Source organism: Mus musculus, chromosome 3 (assembly GCF_000001635.26).
Source record: "Mus musculus strain C57BL/6J chromosome 3, GRCm38.p6 C57BL/6J".
NCBI lineage: Eukaryota > Metazoa > Chordata > Mammalia > Rodentia > Muridae > Mus > Mus musculus.
The window spans coordinates 75,337,121-75,355,928 of NC_000069.6; the positions used below are offsets into that span (position 1 = coordinate 75,337,121).

General features: G+C 38.2%; 1 protein-coding gene across 2 annotated transcripts in view; it reads right to left on the bottom strand.

Annotated features, from left to right (window-relative positions):
- Wdr49 (WD repeat domain 49) overlaps positions 1-18,808 on the bottom strand; it is a 208,238-nt gene that overhangs the window by 63,193 nt on the left and 126,237 nt on the right. For both annotated transcript variants that reach the window (XM_030252532.1, NM_001370850.1), the window contains 2 exons: positions 2,282-2,412; positions 632-730 (listed from right to left, as the gene is read on the bottom strand). In XM_030252532.1, the coding sequence (XP_030108392.1) occupies positions 632-730; positions 2,282-2,412 (230 nt within the window). The remainder of the gene's footprint in view (positions 1-631; positions 731-2,281; positions 2,413-18,808) is intronic.

Below are 18,808 nucleotides of genomic sequence, written 5' to 3' on the forward strand. Positions count from 1 at the left end.
CAATAGGAAATAGCTCGACCATAGGAAGTGTCGTAGTCATTATCTAAAGGAGTTAATCTAAAGGAAAATCCTTAGTTTCTAAACAAGCTAAAATAAAATATGAAAGACACTTACATATAAATTATTCATGTCCTCTGCAAAAGCCAATAAAATATAATAAACTTCTGTCTAATGCTCCTCTCAGGTTTCTAAAGTAAAGAATAATTTATGATATCCAGGTGGTATAATATTTAATACAAGCCCCAGACTGAGGGTGAACAGCCAACCAAGTGAACATAGTTCCCATTTTCCTACTAAAGGATACCTAACAGCACTTAAAGGCAATTCTGAAAGTTTTATTGGCTAAATCTAAACCAGATGAAAATGAGACTCCTGCTCCCTGGTGTTAGTAATACCAAAATACTGACATAGCATAAAGACAAAAAATGGAGGGCCATGGATAGTTTTCAAAGCCAAGGCAGTCTTGATGATCCTCTCAATCACTGTGATAAGCCCATACTATCACTAAGCCATAAAATTTACAGCCTCTCAACTGTAGGTTAGGTGTACACGGAAGCATGTGCATGCATAAACATGCAGGCCTACTGCACTCCAACAAAACACAAAATTTCAGTTTCAAACTTGTACTCACCTACCATGGATGTTAGCTGTCTCTGGTAGCCAGGGTGAAGCGCATGGTGAGCATTTTCTGTGTTGTTATTCCACAGAACAATTTCTCCATCATAGCTCCCTGTAGGGGCCAAGATAAAGAGCAGAGATCACCAGATAATTATATAAAATGTGGGCAAATAGAAACAATAGGAAACCATTTCTAATGTGTATTACATACCATCTCATAAATAGTAGGTTTTCTCTAATTTTGGAAGCATAATTATAGATACCTGAACTTTATTAACTGTAAAATTTCAATAATTATAAAGTAACCCACATATTTGGTGGATAGCTCTATTATTTTACTATAATAAATCATTTGTTATAAAGGCACTGAAGTTAAGTCCCAGTCCAGCTTCTGCCAATTATTAGCTATGCAGCCTTACATATGATATTTAACTCAGTTTGATACCAATATTTCTTCATCTATAAAACTAGGTTAAAGTTGTACTTAGCTTATGGGGTTATTGTAAGAATGAAAAGTATTTTGAGTGGTGCTAAGCACTAGGCAGGGATTGAGAAAGTATAAATTACCCTAAGACTGCTGTTTCTACACTATTTATGCATGTAAGAGAGATTTCTTTGCATTTCTTTAATCTAAATTCCTTGTGAAATGTTTTCTCCAGGCCAACAGCTCTTCCTATGTAAAGTCATTTGTTCCTTTTTTGTTTTGATTTTTTTTAAAGAAAACAGAGAAAAGCTCAAACAAAAAAAATATGGTCATGCCTATGCTGTGTGAGGAGTCAGACAGCAACGTCCAGATGGCACACAGTTTCTGTGGAGCGGAAGACCAATGGCAAATGAGAAGCACAAAGGACAGCTGAGTTAGGGTGTTGCAAGTAATGATAACTTCCTACAGCTTAGGAAGAAGATAAAAAAGTGTATTAAGCTTTGTGCTATTCTGAACAAAGCAGTTTACTTAGGTCAGAAACTGTTAAATAAGGCTATGGATCTTACCACCCCATGGTGGATCTACTACTGTCCACTCTGATTCTCAAGTTCATTATGAACAAAGTGCTTGGCTGAACATTTTCCCTGTATAACTGAAGGCATGAGAATAAACTAAGAGTTATATTATGCCAAAGAGTTAATTTGTTCTGGGACATATGTATGAAGAAGTTAACATATCATTTAAGATAGCTATGGAAGACAGTTAAGATGTTCCAATTAAGAAGCATTTTCATGCCACCAAAGTATGATTCTTACCTCAAAGTTCTAATACTTCTCTTGGAAAAATAAAATGCAATCAGAAGTTAGTGTTTGCTAATGAGTTTATTATATCTTAAGCAGCAATATGTTAAAATATTACACTATCTGTACTTTAAACAAAAACATACCCAACAAATTCTTAGCCAGAGAGAACTATGAGTTAAAGTTTAAATTAAGTCACAACATCATCACAACATAATAGAGTAGGTATGCAGCAGACCTAGGATGCGAAAGTATTGATACAGCACAGAAGCTGATAATCCTAACTACCATAGAAGTAAGAAATTAAAGGAGTTGTAATACTGCTTCCTTTGGAAATCTATTCATTTGTTTTTTTCAGTTGAGAAAAGTCTTTTCTCAAAATTTACCGCAATTCAACCGAACCATCTCTAAGCCACTGTCCAGTGAAGGCTCAATTTACCTGTAACAAGAGTTTGTGGGGGTGAAAATGCAGCACACAAGATGTCATCTTGGTGATGGACACCCCCTTTCCACTCTTCAGACTGGATGAAAAACTGATTAAAGTTCTGAGGTCGAAATACAATAAGTGCTCTGTAAAAATGATATAGAATTTAGCTGCAAATCTAAAATTGGTACTGATATTGAGTAACCATTATCCACTTCAATGGCACAATTTGAAAAGTCTAAAAGACTACCGCCCAGAATTTTATTTCCATTTGTCATACACAATAAAGTCAGCTTCTTGCTGCAGTCTCTTTAAAATGCTTACATTGAATATCTAATAATTTACAAATGCTTAATCTAGGAATGTCAATTATCCTTTTGTAACTACTAAAACCAAGGATACATTCATTTATCAGATTATCTATTTCCAAGACCCCAAAACAAAATTTCCTCACATGAAACTATAAGAGTTCTATGGCAGTAATAATGGAAACCAGGGCAGGTCTTTGAACAAACATTGTCGGGCACTATAATGAGATCAGTCTGATTTCTTTCATCAAAGCCTCTTTGTAGGGTGTGTAACTTGGAGTCAATCCCTATAGTATTTTCTTGAATTGTGGTAGCCATGGAATCTATTGTCCCACAGTCCACTGTATCTTTTAAGAGCTATCATTTGTGAAAAGTTTTTGAAAAATCCCATTCCCAGGAAGTATGGCACCTGGAAAATAGAGAAATAACAGCTTTAGAAAAGTCAACCACATTGTCCTGCTGAAAAGCTTGAGTGTGTACCGCAGTGGAGACATAGCGGACAATCTGAAACCTAGAGGGGAATGAAGGAATATAGATAGTAGTTTAAAGGAGTCAGCACTGCATTATTTCTGCTCTGGTGGCCAACCTGTATAAAAATCTCCCCTTCTTTCCACGGCTAATCTTAGTTCAAATGACCATCAGTTACCCTAGCTTGAGTCTTTACTGCTATTCTTCCTCGCCTCTCTAAAACTGTGCTTCTTCACCCAGTTGAGTGTCCTACAAATACTAGTGTTTATTTGTGAGCAAGAAGTTTGCTTCTTTTCCTTGAAACTCCTGCTTCCGGTATGGAAAATACATTACATTGGTAAATTTTCATGTATTGTCTGCATTTTCTGAGCAGCTGGCTGTAAAACCAGGATCTACCCTCTCAATTTGCAGACTCAAGCCTGTTTCTCTGAAAGCAACCTTTGTCTCGGGATAGGCTACTCCCCTTCCAACTCTGTGAAAAGAAGGGAACAGGAAAATGACAGCAAACTAACCCAAGAGTGAAAACAGGTAGACAGTAAGTCATTTCCAGCAGATATCTCTACTTTTATACCCTGACATAAAATCCCTACATTTGGACTGGGTTTAGTCATGAGAAGCTTATCCATGGAGAAAAAGTTAAATTGGGAAATCGAGATGATTGCCTCACACTCTCCAGTCCATTTCTGTTTGATGTTTTGAGCACTGAATTTGACAATGTCTTACCACCTTCCTGTCTATCAATGATCCGCCTATTACTTGCTGCTTATTCCAAACAAAAAGAATAAGTATTATGGATCACTCTCAGATAGTACAGAACACAGTTCTTGCTTCTCTTCTTGACCTCTTTAGTATGCATTCCTGTGCCTTATTTTTTTTTTTGCTCCTTTCTTTCTCCCACCCCTTTGAGCAAAGAATACTTTATTGCTATTGTTCCTGTATCTCTGTTCAAACAGAGATTCCAGGTATCATCATGGATTCCAATATTACTTCTATACAAATGGCCTTTTACTGATCTTCATCCACACTTACCATGATTGGATGGGTTTCGTTTGCCAGTTGGTAGTTCTATACATACAATCCTTCTGTTGCTAAAAGATCTTAACACATTAAAAATCAAAATTTGCCAGCTTCTTTCCATTATTTTGGATTTCATAATATGGTTCACAGGCCAGCAACAGAGCATCCCATGTGCCATCTTTTCTCTCATCAAGAATACTTACATATTTACATTGTCTACCCATGACACATTCATTCATATTACTTCCACTTTAAACAACCACTCATGGTTTCCTAGTACAGAGTTCTCCACCCCAATGGTCAACAATGTTAAGAAGCTCCTTTCTTACTATTGCTAAATCTACTCTGCCAAGACGAATTCTTCATCCTGTACTAGACTTACCTGTATTTCTGGAGCTTTTAATATACTTTTGTTCTTAAATAAATATTCCTTCTCCACAGAATTCCTTAAACAGTCAGAACCAGGAGCCCAAAATAAATAAAACGCTAAATGAAGTGTGTTAAGTGCCAAAGAAGCACTAACTACCATCAGAGTTTAGAGCACAAATCACAGAGGGGTGTTATTTACTGTGGACAATAACAAATATGTAAGTCATGAAAAAGGAAACACAATAGAGAGGAGACAGGACAATTAAAGACATAGCAAGACTGATGCCTTGCTTAAAAATATGTTTGGGATTTTCATTTCCTAAATGACAAAATTCAAATGTGTGCCTGTTCTCAAGATCCAATGCTATATAGATTTAATCTCCTGGAAAAGATTTTTTTCTCCCAATTCTTCTACCATTGCCTTCTAGCTACATATGAATGCTAGAGGAAATCTGGACACACCATAAAGCACATATTCTTTGTATAATATTAGAAAATGTTATTTTATTAAAATAAAGATTATATAATACCATAATGTATTGTGTTCGCCAGAATTGTACAAATGGATGACATGGTTTCAAATTTACTGCCTTACAGAAATGTTTATAAATTTCAGGCCTATCCAAAGCTAAGTTACTGAAAAGCACATTGCCTTGCCCAAACTGCATTCTTTCTGGTCTCTAAGCATTTCAGACATTTCTAGATGTGTGTTCTATTCTTTTATGGGAGCCCTATATTTATGTATGCTATGCACTATTTTCTGAGGCCATTCATAATCCATGAAGCTTCTACAAGAACTAGCATAAAGAACTATATTTCTCATAGAAATAGTTATTTCTATAAGAAATAGCTTCTTTCTGACTTCTAGAATTATTCACTTTCACTAATTTTATTAACATGGTGGGACTCATGTCTCTAGCTGCATATGTAGCAGAAGATGGCCTAGTAGGTCATCAATGGGAAGAAGGGCCCTTGGTTCTATGCCCCAGTATAGGGGAAGGCTGGGGCTAGAAAGCAAGAGTGGGTGGGTTAGGAAGCAGGAGGAATGGAAGGGAATAGGGGATTTTTGGAGGGGAAACTAGGAAAGGTGATAATATTTGAAATGTAAATAAAAAATATCTAACAAAAACAATATATCTCATCTATTAGATTCGATGTGTTTGGTTTTATGTTGAGGTTCTTAATCCACTTAGACTTGAGCTTTGTGCAGGTGATGAATATGGACCAACTTGCATTTTTTACATGCAGAATGCCAGTTATACCAGCACCATTTTTGAAGACGATTTCTTTTTTTGACCATACGGTTTTGACTACTTTGTCAAAGATCAATTATCTGTAGGTGATTGGGTTCATTTCTGGGTCTTCAATTCTATTCCATTTATCAGTCTGTCTCTGTACCAATACCATGCAGTTTTTTATCACTATTGTTCTGTAGTATAGCTTGGGGTCAGGACAGTGATTCCCCAAGAAGTTCTTTAATTGTTGAGAATTATTTTGTCTATCTTACATTTTTGGTTTTTACATATGAAGTTGAGAATTGCTCTTTCCATGTTTGTGAAGAATTGCACTGACATTTTTATAGGAATTTCATTGAATCAGTAGATTGCTTTTGGTAAGATGGCCATTTCCACTATGTTAATCCTATCAATCCAAGAAATGGAAAATCTTTACATCTTCTGATATCATCTTCAATTTCTTTCATCAGAGACTTAAATTTCTTGTCCTACAGATCTTTCACTTGCTTAGCTAGAGTTACATCAAGATATTTTATATTATTTGGGGCTACTGTGGAAGGTGTTGTTTCCCTAATTTTTTCTCCTTTATATAAAGTAAGGCTACTGATTTGTTTGAGTTAATTTTATATCCAGCCACTTTGCTGAACTTGCTTATCAGCTGTAGCAATTCGCTGATAGAATTTTAGGGGTTACTCATATATACTATCATATCATCCTTAAATAGTGATACCTTGACTTCTTCATTTCCAATTTGTATCCTCTTGATCTCCATCTGTTGTTTTATTGCTCTAGGTAGAACTTGGAATACTATATTAAATAGATAGGGAGAGAGTGGACAGCTTTGTCTTGTTCCTGATTTTAATGGGATTGCTTCCAATTTCTCTTCATTTAATATTATGTTGGTTGTTGACTTGCTATATATTGCTTTTATTATGTTTAGGTATGTGCCATGAATTAGTGATCTCTCCAAGGCTTTTAACCTGAAGGGGTGTTGGATTTTGTCAAAGGCTATTTCAGCATCCAATTAGTTGATCATGTGATCTTTTTCTTTGAGTTTGTTTATATAGCCAATTATGTTGATGGATTTTTTTTTTAAATACTAAACCATCCCTGTGTCCCTGGGATGGTGCCTACTTGATCGTAATGAATGATGTTTTTGATCTGGTCTAGGATTTTGTTTGCAAGAATTTTATTGAGTATTTTTGTGTCAATGTTGATAAGCAAAATTGGTCTGAAGCTCTCTTTTTTGTTCAGTCTTTGTGTGGCTTGGTTATCGGAGTTACTGTGGCCTCACAGAGTGAATTAGTGGGAAAGATCCTTGAACACTTGGCACAGGGGAAAATTTCCTGAACAGTACACTAATACCTCAGGCTCTAAGATCAACAATTAAATGGGATCTGTTGAAACTACAAATCTTCTGTAAAGCAAAGGACACTGTCAATAGGACAAAACAGCAACCTACAGATTGGGAAAAGATCTTGACTATCCTTATATCCAATAGAGGGCTGATATCCAAAATATATAACAAACTCAGGATGTTAGACTCCAAAGACCAAATATTCCAGTTTAAAAATTGTGTAGAGCTAAAATGAATTCTCAACAGAGGATCTCGAATGGCCAAGAAACACTGAAAGAAATGTGCAATGTCCTTAGTCATCAGGAAAATGCAAATCAAAACGACCCTGAAATTCCACATTAAAAGAATCAGAATGGCTAAGTAAAAACAAAACAAAACAAAAACAAAAACAAAACCTCAAATGACAGCACATGCTGGAGAAGATGTGGAGAAAGGGGAAAACTGCTCTATTGCTGTTGGGATTATACACTGGTACAACTACTCTGGAAATCAATCTGTCTGTTCCTCAGAAAATTATAAATAGTTTTACCTGAAGTCCCAGCTATACCACTTCTGGGAATATACCCAAAAGATGCCCCATCATACCACAGGGATACATGTTCCACTATGTTTATAGCAACCTGATTCATAATAGCTAGATGCCCCTCAACTGAAGAATTGACACAGAAAATGTAGTTTATTTATACAATGGAATACTATTCAGCTATTGAAAATGAGGACATCATGCATTTTGCAGGCAAATGGATAGAACAAGAAAACTCACACCCTAAAGGATATACATGTTATGTACTCACTGACAAGTGTATATTAGCCAAAAATACAGAATACCCAGGATACACACCACAGACTAGATCATAGAAATGTAAATAAGGAAGGCCAAAATTGAGATCCTTCAATTCCACTTAGAAGGGGGAACAAAATAATCATGAGATGCAGAGGGAGGGAGAGACATGAGTGAGAGGGGGTGGGGAAAAGGGGGAGCAGGGTCAGAAGGGAGAGAAGCCTAGAGGGCCAGGAAAATGAATGGAAATATGCACCTTCCAGGGTTGTGGGATGGTAGATAGGGGAAATTCCTAGAAAGTCCCAGAGACCTGGGATATGAGAGGCACCCAAGACTCAATGGTGATGGAACCTGAAGAGCCCACCCCAAGTAGGTAGCCAGGGCCCCCAGTGGATGGGTAGGAACACCAACCTACCTTCAAAATTTTTGATCCAAAATTGTTCCTGTCTTAAAAAAAATGCAGGGACAAAAATGGAACAGAGACTGAAGGAATGTCTGACCAGACACAGGTCCAACTTTGGAACCATCCAATGGATGGGTACAAAACTCTGACACTATTACTGATGCTATGGTGTGCTTACAAAAAGGAGCCTAGCTTGTCTTTCTACTGAGAGACTCTACCAACAGTTAACTGAGACAGATGAAGATACATACAGACAACCATTGGACTCAGATCAGTGACCCCTATGGAAGATTTAGGGGAAGGATTGAAGGACTGAAGAGGGTGACAACCCCATAGGAAGACTAACAGTGTCAAGTAACCTAAACCCTGGAGAGCGCCCAAAGACTAAGCCAACAACTAAAGAGCATAAAACGGGCTGGTCTGAGGCCCTTGGCAAACAAAGGACTGACTGCCTCTTCTGACCCCAGTGGGAGAGAATGAGCCTAATCCTGTAGATTAGTGATGCCCCAGAGAAGGGAAACATTTGGAGGAAGACTCTCAGAGGCAAGGGGGCAGGGGAGGATAGGGTAAAGATCTCTGGGAGGGGGAACCAGGAGAGGGCAACATTTGGGATATAAATAAATTAAATGAACAAAATAATAATTAATTTTTAAAAAGAGTATAAATCAAAGATCTTCAGTTAGATTATAAGTACAAAGAAAGAGGAATCTTCATTTCTTGAGCTTCTGTAACTATTCTCCCTTAGGATTCTCCCTGGAGTCTCTCACCCTTTCTCTTGCCTCATTTTCTTTGATAATATTCGTCACTGGGCTGCATTGTGTTTTATACATTTTGTTTGTCTCTTTTTTCTGTCTCATTAAGGAAAGAGAGAGAGAGAGGGAGAGAGAGAGAGAGAGAGAGAGAGAGAGAGAGGGAGGGAGGGAGGGAGGGAGGAAGGAAGGAAGGAAGGAAGGAAGGAAGGAAGGAAGGGAAAGAGAGAGAGAAAGAAAGAGGGAGGGAGGAAGGAAGGAAGGAAGGAAGGAAGGAAGGGAAAGAGAGAGAGAAAGAAAGAGGGAGGGAGGAAGGAAGGAAGGAAGGAAGGAAGGAAGGAAGGAAGGAAGGAAGGGAAAGAGAGAGAGAGAAAGAAATAGGGAGGGAGGAAGGAAGGAAGGAAGGAAGGAAGGAAGGAAGGAAGGAAGGAAGGAAGGAAGGAAGGAAGGAAGAGAGGGGGGAAGGGAGAGGGGGGAAGAGAGAGAGAAAGAAAGAAAATCTTATGGAATTAGGAACCTTTCCACTTGCCTCATCAATGCTAGGATAATTCATACATAACAGACAATGTACAAGTATCCACCAAAAACAGTTTAAGAATCATTCCTCTATTTTGAGAAAATAATAATTTTAATATGAATATCATTAATTTCAGTTAAGAAAGTTGTTATAATTAAGAAAGTACAGAGTTCTAAAACTCACCTTACTATTATAATATCATGTGTATGTTTCTAAGTTTATCTACTTGTAGCCTAAGGGGAAAGTGAGTATAGAGTGGGCATGAGAACCCCAGATCAATCTTTTACCTATTATGTAAGCCAAGTTTCAATGTCAAATGTCTTTTTCTCAAGATTCTCATATAAAACGGAAATAGATATATTCAGGGCACACCACTGAATGCTTTTCATAATATGCTATGAAAAGTAGTCCTTTGACATTTCACCTTTTGTGTCAAAACACTGAAAAATTAATTACCGGGCACCTTTCCCTTGAAAGCTAACCTGAAATTTCGATTTGAAATGACAGGGATCCTTAAATTACCCCAAGAATCTCCATTCAGTTCTCACCTTTTCTTTTTCAAAGACTACTCTCTTTTAAGTTTGGACTTTGTCAAGAACAAAATCAAGTTGCAGAAAGAACCAGTTTTCAACCCAATAGAAGTCAGATAGACTTATCCTTTGGCATTGAAGAAAGTTTACCAGCTCTGTTCCATATTTCATAGGTCCTGAGAGTATTGCCCTGAGTCATTATGATACATTGCAAAAGTGAAAAATAAAAGCTGATTATGAAAATATCGATGTCAATGATCTGGTCCTTCATGGGTTGATTGCTCATGTGCTTTTGGTCCAGTTATTTTAAGCCTCATTAATACATCTCCTTTGATCCATCCCTGGCTTTTTAGATTAATAATGAGTATCTCAGAAGCAGGAAATCCATTCCGAATGAATTTGTTTTGATTTTTCACCTCTTTCCTTCTTAAAAATCTGTGAGGTCAAACTTTGGACATTGAAATAATCACAAAAGCAGGTTTGGGAAGTCTCTGTGACTTTCAAATATATGCATCCTCTCCTTAGTTCCAAAATAATAGAGTTCAAATAAGTCACAACTTCAGACTCATCCATTCTGACTCTTGTTCCAATAATAAAAATTAATTGAGTTTCATGGGGCTATCATTCCTTGAAAAGGCAATTATTAAGATCTTAATAGTTTTATTCCTCAGAAACTTCAAATCCTTAAGGTCATTTCATTTCGAAAAAAAAAAAAAAACTTTTAAAGAACAAATTAAACATGAAATAAACTAATTTAATTCCTAACATCATATATAGAAGATGCATATGGAATTAGAGAATAGGGTTTTGGAAGAAATGGGATCAAATTATATAAACAATTATTTAGTAATCGCATACTTTTAGAGTCCTATAAAGGATGAATTACCAATAATATTTTTAGAATTATTTTAAATTTTGTGAAAGCTATCTTTTATGTTTTTATATGAGTAAAATTTTATAGTAAAAAAATTTTCATAAACAAAAATTCAGATATGTGTATAAGGTGATAGTTATCCTAAGTCACTGTTACCATTTCACAGTGTATACAGATATTAAACATTCTCCTGTATACTAAAAACATGAGTACACACTTTTTATTTTTCAATTATACCTAAATATGAAACATGAATTTCTTCTCTACACAAATAGAAGAGTGGAAACTGTCTTTTTTAAACAGTCTGCATGTACAGAAGAACATAAGCCTAGGGCAATTTGAGATATTAAACCATTGTGAGTATTACTTACTATAGTATAGTATAGTATAGTATAGTATAGTATAGCATAGTATAGCATAGTATAGCATAGTATAGCATAGTATAGCATAGTATAGTGTTATTAGACGCGTTCTCACGACCGGCCAGGAAGAACACCACAGACCAGAATCTTCTGCGGCAAAGCTTTATTTCTTACATCTTCAGGAGCCAGGGTGCAGGAAGCAAGAGAGCAAGAAGCAAGAGAGCAAGAAGCAAGAGAGAGAGAAAACGAAACCCCGTCCCTCTTAAGGAGCATTCTCCTTCGCCTCGGACGTGTCACTCCCTGATTGGCTGCAGCCCATCGGCCGAGTTGACGTCACGGGGAAGGCAGAGCACAAGTAGTCATAAGATACCCTTGGCACATGCGCAGATTATTTGTTTACCACTTAGAACACAGGATGTCAGCGCCATCTTGTAACGGCGAATGTGGGCGCGGCTCCCAACATCTCCCCCTATCCTTTTAATAAGAGCAAATAGGCCACCCATATTAATGAGAGTGGAGATAGAGGTCAAATCCCCAGTGTGTAGGTAAAGGAGCCATGTACAGGATTAGCTCTTAGGCTCACAGGCTTTTACCCAGAGCAACCCTGACCTGCTCCCGTGTCGTTTTGCCTGGGGGAAGGGAACTAGGACACTGAACCTTCATGAAAGATGACATGTCTCCCTAGAATAGGCTCATATATGCCGCAGAGCCTTTCCATTGCAGTGCTTAGCCTTGCAACTCTCTCGGGCTGCTGAAGCACACTCACTCTATCCCGTGCAATGAGTCTAGCCTCATGGGATATAAGAGCTGAGTGGCCAGCGACCTATTGCCTAAGCATAGATATATCATATATCAGGGGGAGCTCCATGTTCTAGTCCTGCAAGCGCCTGGGCAATAACCACCTTGTCTCTCCTAGTTTAGGCCTTAAGCTTACAGACCAATCAAAGAAGCAACACTAATCCACAGCAAAGTGTATCTCCAAATAATATTAATCCCACCCATTTTTTAAAGAAAGAAAATGCTGAGGAGATCCAATTGGGTAATCCTTTGGTCAGGGACAGGTCCAAGCGCGTGGAGTTGACCTGAAGTCTCAATTCCCGAAGGATCTGTTCAAATTCAGCCATCCAATTCTGTAACATATACTGAAAAAGACTTTTTGACAATTTAGCTGCCCTAGTAAATTTAACATACTGAATGGAAATAACACACAATCCCGGAAACTTTTGTTCACATCCCTGCTGAGTTATTTGTCATAATACATCTAGTTGTATCTGGACAAGATCTATGAGTTGATTAACCAGCATGAGACCTCTCTGTATCTTGACATTAGCTGAGGCCTGTTCATCTATGACTGTAGTCACTGAGGCTGACAAAGTGTTAATGGTGTCAGTTGTCTGGACCTGTCCAGACAGAGCCAAGGCTGTCTGAATTAAGGCCAAACCCAGTTCCTAGTTAGTGGTAAAAAAGCAGGAGAATACTTGAGCATTATACATCACCGTCATTGGGAGTGGAAATGTCGACATTATCCCCCAACGCTGCTCTCTTTTTATTATTGACGCCCTGGACATCACCAAGACGAGGGACATTAGTATTCCCTTGGTCAGTCTGGATTTTTCGGGTGAGTCTTTCTGGTAACCAAAATGGGTTGTCTTCATTCTGTGGGAAAACACAGATAGCTCCCCTGGATCTTATCAAAATAGGATCCGGGCCATACCATTTATTATCAAGGACATTTTTCCATTTAACCATCTCATTGGGCCTATCTGGCTCTGAACAATGACGTTCAGCCGCAGTATGGCCATGAACATCAATATTTAAAAAATTGAGTGTAAAGAGTGCCATAGACACCGACACTCTTGGTGCTCGGGGTACAGTCTCCTCAAAATTTCCCCTCTTCTGTTTTATAAGATAGGCTTTGAGGGTGCGATGCGCACGCTCAACAATACCCTGTCCTTGAGGGTTGTATGGAAGTCCAGTCAGGTGGGTCACGTCCATCTGACGGCAGAACTGTTGGAATTTTTGAGACGTATAAGCTGGTCCATTATCAGTCTTAAGGAGTCTGGGTTTCCCCCAAGCACTCCATGCCTCAAGACAATGTTGAATCACATGTGAGGCTTTTTCTCCGGTTAACGGAGAGGCAAACATGATGCCAGAACATGTGTCAATGGACACATGGAGATATTGAAGTTTTCCAAAGGAAGAAACATGTGTAACATCCATTTGCCAGACCTGTAGAGGTCGAATACCGCGTGGGTTAATTCCCACATGAGGAACTGGCAAGAACTCACAGCAGCTTTGACATTGAGTAACAATGTCACGGGCTTCTTTTCTTGTCAAGGAGAAACGACTGCGTAATGTTTCAGCCGTCACATGAAAATTGTTATGAAAATTTCTTGCAGCCTCTACCGGGGATGATAGGGCAGCAGCCACCACTTTAGTGGCCTTATCTGCCAAATCATTTCCCAGAGCCATGGGGCCAGGTAGGCCTGAATGGGCTCTAACATGAGTAATATAAACAGGAGATCTTCTAGATAACAAAACTAATTGTATCTGCTGAAAAATATTGGCAACTCTACTGGAAGGCTTAATCACTCCAGCCACTTCTAAAAGATTTACTGCATTTACCACATAACAGGAATCTGACACAATATTAAGGGGTTCTAAAAAGGTTTTTAAAACTTCTAAGACCACTAAACATTCTACCACTTGCGGTGAATTTTCATTATATTGTTTGGATACCACTTTACCATTAGCCACATAGGCACCTATGCCAGTTTTTGATCCATCAGTATATACCACAATCCCATTTTTAAGTGGGTTTCTTACTGTTATTTGTGGAAACACAACAGATTGATTTTGGGCAAACTGTAAGATTGGATGTTTTGGATGTAACTAAAACTGCCCAATCATTAGATGCGGCTGCCAAGGTTTGAACCTGTGCAGCAGTATAAGGTACAATTAAAAGATATGGACTTTGCCCAAAGTGGGTGATTGCTGCTTTTAGGCCTTTAAGGGCAAGCTGTGCAATTGCATCAGGATACCAATCTATTATTTTAGCTGGGGATACGTTTGGATGGATCCACAACAATGGCCCATTCTGCCACAAAACTGCAGTTGGCAATTGTGCTGTCTTAAAGACACACAAACTGAAAGGCTGCGAATCCTCAATACGTTGTAATTGTGCATTCTGTAAGGCCTTTTCCACTTTTTGTAAGGCCTGGTTAGCAGCTAGAGTAAGAGTCCTAGGGGAGGAGATATGAGGATCTCCTTCTAAAATACTAAACAAAGGCCTTAACTCAGCGGAAGGAATCTTTAAAAAAGGTCTAAGCCAATTAATATCTCCCAACAGCTTTTGAAAATCATTTAAGGTATGGAGGTGATCTCTTCTTATCTAAACATGTAAATATTGATTTCTCTCAAAGGAGGAAATATGCGTGACATCCATCTGTCAGACCTGTAATGGCCTGACGCCACGAGGGTTTACCCCTACGTGAGTAGATAAAATTTGACAACAATCTAAAGGCATTATTAAGTAATCAGAATCACTTTCAGTAGAACCAATCCCTCTGGCAGCTCAAGGAATACCAGAAGAAGAAAAAACAGCCATGTAGGCTTGGCAAAATTATTATTAGTTGAGCTATTCTGTCCCTTTGTGATATAGAAAAGACAACTTGAGGACAAGAACAGAGAACCTGAAGTTCCCCTTTACAATTCTGATCTACAACTCCAGGGTAGACAATAAGACCTTGTAGGCTGCAAGAGCCTGCCTCTGTCATTATTGTCCAGTGGCTTCACCTGCTCGGGAGAGCGCCTTCCAGGCCCTAATAGCCTTTTCATTTGATTCAGAACTACTAAAAACTGGCTCCTTGAGCTCATCTAGTGATGAGTATAGGCTCCTTCTCTTAGAAGCCTCTGCTGATTGATCTTTTTTCTTTTCTTTTTCCTTCTCCTTCCTTCTAATCTCTCCCCAGGTATTCTTACCTGACCTAAACTTTTCCTCAGGTTCAAGACCCTTGGAAAGGCCTGTATACTTATTTTGTGAACCATATTTTCTCTTTGCTCCTACTCTCTCTCCCCGCTTTACTTCTGATAGATTGTCCTGAATTTCATCTAGAATTTTTAGCCCTATCTTAATCACTTGATAACATGTGAAAAGGAACAAAAGGGCTTCTAACACTAGAGAAAGTTTAAGGCCAAGCATACCTCGTAAAGCCATTTTCCACTTTACTTCTGATAGACTGTCCTGAATTTCGTTAGAAAATCCAAGGCCAGGCGTACCTTGTAAAGCTATTCCCCACTTTACTTCTGATAGACTGTCTTGAATTTCGTTAGAAAGTTCAAGGCCAGGCGTACCTCGTAAAGCTATACTTACTGGTATCCACCGTTCCCCAGCTGAAAAGTTCTGAATTCATGTAGTTGAATCCTTCTCAACAGTCTGTTTTATGGGAACCTTTATTACCGTGACCCGCAGTTCTGGTTCTGGAATGAGGGATCTTCCTTGCGCCAGTCCCGAGTTTTTTCTCGTCCCGGAATTCGGCACCAATTGTTATTAGACGCGTTCTCACGACCGGCCAGGAAGAACACCACAGACCAGAATCTTCTGCGGCAAAGCTTTATTTCTTACATCTTCAGGAGCCAGGGTGCAGGAAGCAAGAGAGCAAGAAGCAAGAGAGCAAGAAGCAAGAGAGAGAGAAAACGAAACCCCGTCCCTCTTAAGGAGCATTCTCCTTCGCCTCGGACGTGTCACTCCCTGATTGGCTGCAGCCCATCGGCCGAGTTGACGTCACGGGGAAGGCAGAGCACAAGTAGTCATAAGATACCCTTGGCACATGCGCAGATTATTTGTTTACCACTTAGAACACAGGATGTCAGCGCCATCTTGTAACGGCGAATGTGGGCGCGGCTCCCAACAGTATAGAATAGTTATATATCACATGTCTGGACTGAACAAATATAGCTGACTGGCTACCTGTTCATTCAATTTTACCATTTAAATATGACCAAGGATACAAGCAGATAATTTTGAACTGAATTTCTATCCACTCAGTTTTTCTCAGTATATTTTACTTAAAATAACTATAAATCAACTTCTATCGATTTTGTATTTGAGATCCTGCATTATGATAGAAAGATAAGAAAAAAAAAGAAAGAAACATAAGAATTATTGGGTTCCTATGGAACATGAGTTTTCTAAGTCCCTTTACTTGGGACAGTGTTTACCACTGTCTGCCTTGTATATTGTAAATTTCTAATCAGATATAACATATTAATAATAGGAATCATGATTCTTTGCAATCAACATGCTCTATTTCTTCCCAGTCTGTTAACCTCTTTAAGTCTCAATTTTCTCCTCCAAACAAAGGAAAAATAACATCTGTCTCTAGTTCTAAACATAGAGTAGACTTGAATATCTATAGTTGTTGCTGCTCACAAGCAATGGCTTATGATAGTCACCTTCCACTTTAGAGGGATTTTAATCCACCAACATGGCTGCTCTGTCAAGGGATAACATCCAGAGACACTCTAGGTCTGTGTAATCTAGTTGGAATGATACCCTTTTAATCTCTCAGGCTGGAATACAGATATATCCTTAGTATGTACCTTTAATCCCAAACAATGAAGGTAAAGTTAGTTTGTAGAAGGAAGCAGCCATAGTTGAAAGTGGCATCTAATTGATGAACAGAGAAAGAATTGAAGAAAGATTTAACAGAATGAGTCAGAGAGAGAGGATATGGCCAATGCTCATGGGAAGAGCACAGGAAAGAAAAGCTACTTAAGGGCAACACAGAGAGAGCAGGCAGAGGGGGGGAGAAGAGGCAGTATTACCAGGACAATTTTACAGAGACAGATTGCAAGCAAAGACAGAATGAGCCAGAAAATGAGGAGGAGCCAGAAGAGTAGAACATATTGCCAAAGTTTTTTTTGGTTTTTTTTTTTTTGTAATTAAAAATAATTTTATTTTGACTTACATGATTGAAAGAGGGATGAATACAAATATCACAAACCTAAAAGCACTTCCCAACCAAAAGCCAGACACAGAGGTGGATACAAAAGATGTGAAATTAATTATCCATGCAATATTCAAAACTGTTTCAAATCCACAAATAAACCAAACAAAAGCCCTGTAATAGCTGTGATTTCACTTTCTACAAAAGAGACATTTCAACCATTTAACAAAGACTGTAGCCTATACATACTATAACCGTACAACATACCTTTAAAATGAGGGATATATGCATATATATAACATTTACAAAAATACAGATATGTACAGTGGGACTTCACAGTTGAAAGGATGTGTTGCAAGAAGCCCGGCAAACAATTTTCACTTTAAAATAAAAGGAACTTTTAAAAGTCTTGCTAAAATGTAAATATTGGAACTAATATCTAATTGGTATTTTATACAAACACATCCAGAATACAGTTCACATTGCCAAAGTTAATATGAGGTCAAGCCGAAAAATTCAGTCAGAAACAGAGAAGCCAGATTGAATCAGTTAACTTGAAGAGAAGTTTGAGCCATAACAGCTGAGTTGAACCAATCAGCCAGAGATCAAAAAGAGCTAGAAAGGGTGAGATTATTCAGCAGTAAGTCTCTGAGATGAAAATTACATCTGACAAAAGTTATTTTTATACTCTACTGCCTAGTTTCCTTATCTACCATTAACTCATTCAATAAATATTTTTGTCTATATTTAGAAATATTTTACAAATACCTTTCAAACATACTATGAATATCATATACTAGGTTTATATATATTAGAAATATCACATATATCTTAAGATTATCTGTTCAACTTAGCTCTATATGAAAACATATATAACTAATCAAATGGATATAATTAAGGAATAACTTTTAACTTAGGAATAAATATTTGTAGTCTCAACAAAGTACCAAAGAATAATGTGCACAAAGGCAGGAGGATAACATATTTCCTTTATTCTAGTTGTCAAAAGGAATATCATTCTCATAACTATCTGGCCATCTCACCTGTCCTCCCCACACCTGATCCTGACCCCAGGGAGCCCCCACCCACTCAAAGGAAAAAGGTAAGGGGGATGAGAGAAGAATTGTGGGAGGTGGTGCCCAGGAGGCAGGCAGTAAGTAGGATATAAAGTGGATAAGTAACAACAAATAATAATAATAATAATAATAATAATAATAATAATAATAATAATAATATAACTTGTAAAGAATGTCCTAGTAGAGAAGATGTCTGAACAGATCTTAAAATGGAAATAAATATTAACTACGTTTTTAAATCACAGGGCTCCCAATGGAGGAGCTAGAGAAAGAACCCAAGGAGCTAAAGGGATCTGCAACCCTATAGGTGGAACAACATTATGAACTAACCAGTACCCCGGAGCTCTTGACTCTAGCTGCATATGTATCAAAAGATGGCCTAATCGGCCATCACTGGAAAGAGAGGCCCATTGGACATGCAAACTTTGTATGCCCCAGTACAGGGGAACGCCAGGGCCAAAAAGGGGGAGTGGGTGGGTAGGGGAGTGGGGGTGGGTGGGTATGGGGGACTTTTGGTATAGCATTGGAAATGTAAATGAGCTAAATAC